General features: G+C 41.2%; 1 protein-coding gene across 1 annotated transcript; it reads left to right on the top strand.

The window, feature by feature from the left end:
- Positions 1-1,111: 1,111 nt before the first annotated feature.
- On the top strand, positions 1,112-1,999 carry LOC121228966 (uncharacterized). Its single transcript, XM_041112016.1, has 2 exons — positions 1,112-1,552; positions 1,604-1,999. The coding sequence occupies exons 1-2, from the start codon at positions 1,112-1,114 to the stop codon at positions 1,997-1,999; spliced, it is 837 nt and encodes a 278-aa protein (XP_040967950.1).
- The last annotated feature ends 396 nt before the right edge of the window (positions 2,000-2,395 follow it).

The raw sequence follows: 2,395 nt of genomic DNA, 5'->3' as shown, positions 1-2,395 counted from the left end.
TTTTATTTTTCAGGTGATGCACAATAGAAGGTTTGATGTTCAGAGAGACTCTGGGTGGCCAGCTAGCAAGATAATCTGGACTTGTTTTTTTTAGAAAAAGACATATAAGTTTCTATTTTATTAAGTACTATTCAAATCAGATTGTAATAGGGCTTCTATTTTGTTATTATTTGGATTATTATTTCTATGTTATGTAATTATAAGAAGCTGAACATGGTTTCTTAAACTATAGTATTCCTTTTCTACATTTCCGCAACTAAATTTTTAAGTGACATGTCTTCATCAAATCTTATGTTTCAAACAAGTGATTGAAAGGAGTTTATTTTAAAGATGTTCTTTTATTTTAAGAAGGGTTTTCAATTAAAGCATGGTTTTCGCTAAAACACTTCAATGTGACACGCTGAGTTCGGCCATAACGTCCTGGTTGAGTTTGGGGTGTTACATTTAGTGGTATCAGAGCTTAGGTTGCAAAACTCGGGCTGTGAAGTGGGCTTATTACTTGATTTCTTTTTGTGTTTTTAAAAAAAATTAAAAAAGGGGAAGTCTTGCTGAGAGGCACACCGAGCCTCCAATGTCGAACCAAGTAAGTAGTTTTATAATTAAATTTGTTTAAATTGTTATACAGTAAATAGTTAGAGTGCTACTTTAGATGATTTTGTTAGAGTGGAACTGAAGCCCATAGGATCCTGAAACTGTACAGGATTTTTGAAAACAATATTCTCTCTAAATACTTTCATAAAACATCAGCTTAAATATTAAAAATAACTAAAAATTTATAAAATTTTTAATCCAGATAATACGTGAATCGACGATGAGTGCTAGAAATGGTGTGAGAGGTTGTGGCCGAGGTCGCGGAAGTGTTAGGACTGAATTGTCAGCGTCAGGTCATGTGCTCAATATTGGAGTACAAGTGGCTCCGGCCTCATCTGTGGTTAAGAATGGTCAGTACGACCGGGCCATAGGGGATGATGCATTGTCGCAGGCAATGCTAAGGATTTTGGAGAGGGTCACTGGGCCCAACAATGGCATTGGAAATCGGGGGTCCATTCCAGAACGACTTTGATCGAACAGGGCTGAGATCTTCAAGGGCGTGGCTGGCATGCCTCCTAACATGGTGGAATATTGGTTGGAGACCATTGAAAGGATAATGGAGGACTTGGACTGCTCATCAAAACAAAAACTGAAAGGGGCAATGTCACTGCTTAGGGAAGAAACCTATCAGTGGTGGTTGGCAGTGAAAGAGGGCAACCAACTGGAGCGGGTCACTTGGGAGTTTTTCAAAACTACATTCCAAGGAAAGTATGTAGGTGCAAGCTACATGGATGCTAGAAGGAAGGAGTTTTTGAACTTGACGCAAGGAAATAAATTGGTATCGGAGTATGAGGCGGAGTTTCTACGCCTTAGTAGGTATTCAAGAGTAATGGTGGAAACAGACTATGAGCATTGCGTTAGGTTTGAGGATGGACTTAGAGATAGCTTCAAGGTGTTGATAGCTCCACAAAGGGAACGAGTTTTCACGAAATTGTTGGAGAAAGCAAAGATAGTGGAGGAGGTAAAGCACACTGAGCGCGTAAACCGGGAGAAATAAAAAGGTAACAATAAGAGGGAGGCTGAAACTCCTGGTGTGGGACAAAGGCCTAGGGCTAGGGACAGAAATAAAGGGCCAGTTAGAGCAGGGCCCCCTGCTATTAATCCAGGGGTGGCACCTTGTGCTGATTACGGGAGAAGATGTAGAGGCGAGTGTTGGAAGAGAATGGGAGCTTGTTTCGCTGGTGGGTCTATGGAGCATAGGATCAAGGATTGCCCCCGAATGCTAGGACAAGAGCCAATAGTGGGCCAAGGTGGTGCTCAGCCACCAAGAGGTGGTCAGCTGCCGCCAAGGGGTCATGGTCAAGCTAGGGGCGGTAACGGCAATGGACGTGGACGTGGAGCACCAGGCAAAAATACAGGCCATGTGGAGGCGAAGCAGCCAGCTTTGGTTTATGCTGCTCGTCGCTGAGAAGATGGGGATACCCCAGATGTGATAACGAGTATGTTCTATATATATGAGTTACCTTACACAGCACTGATTTGTGACAACCCAAATTAGACCCTGGTCGGAATGTGGTTTCGAGACCACATTACCGAGCCAAAAATTTATTTTTGTGTTTTAATTGCATAAATTTTTGTGTGACAGTGATGAGAAATTAAATGCTTAATATTAGCTTTAGGATTGTGAATTAATTCAAAAAGGACCTAGTTGACGAAGTTAGAAAAGATGATAGATGAATTATAAGGAGTAATTAATAATAGGGTGAGGAAGCATGGCTTTGCATGTCAAATTGCCCATAAAATACATGGTGGCCGGCCAAGGAGTGATGATGCTCCACTCATTCTAATTTAATATGTTTTTTTG

Source organism: Gossypium hirsutum, chromosome A05 (assembly GCF_007990345.1).
Source record: "Gossypium hirsutum isolate 1008001.06 chromosome A05, Gossypium_hirsutum_v2.1, whole genome shotgun sequence".
Taxonomy (NCBI): domain Eukaryota; kingdom Viridiplantae; phylum Streptophyta; class Magnoliopsida; order Malvales; family Malvaceae; genus Gossypium; species Gossypium hirsutum.
Note: the sequence above shows the minus strand (reverse complement) of the source record. Positions and strands in the feature narration are given on the sequence as shown.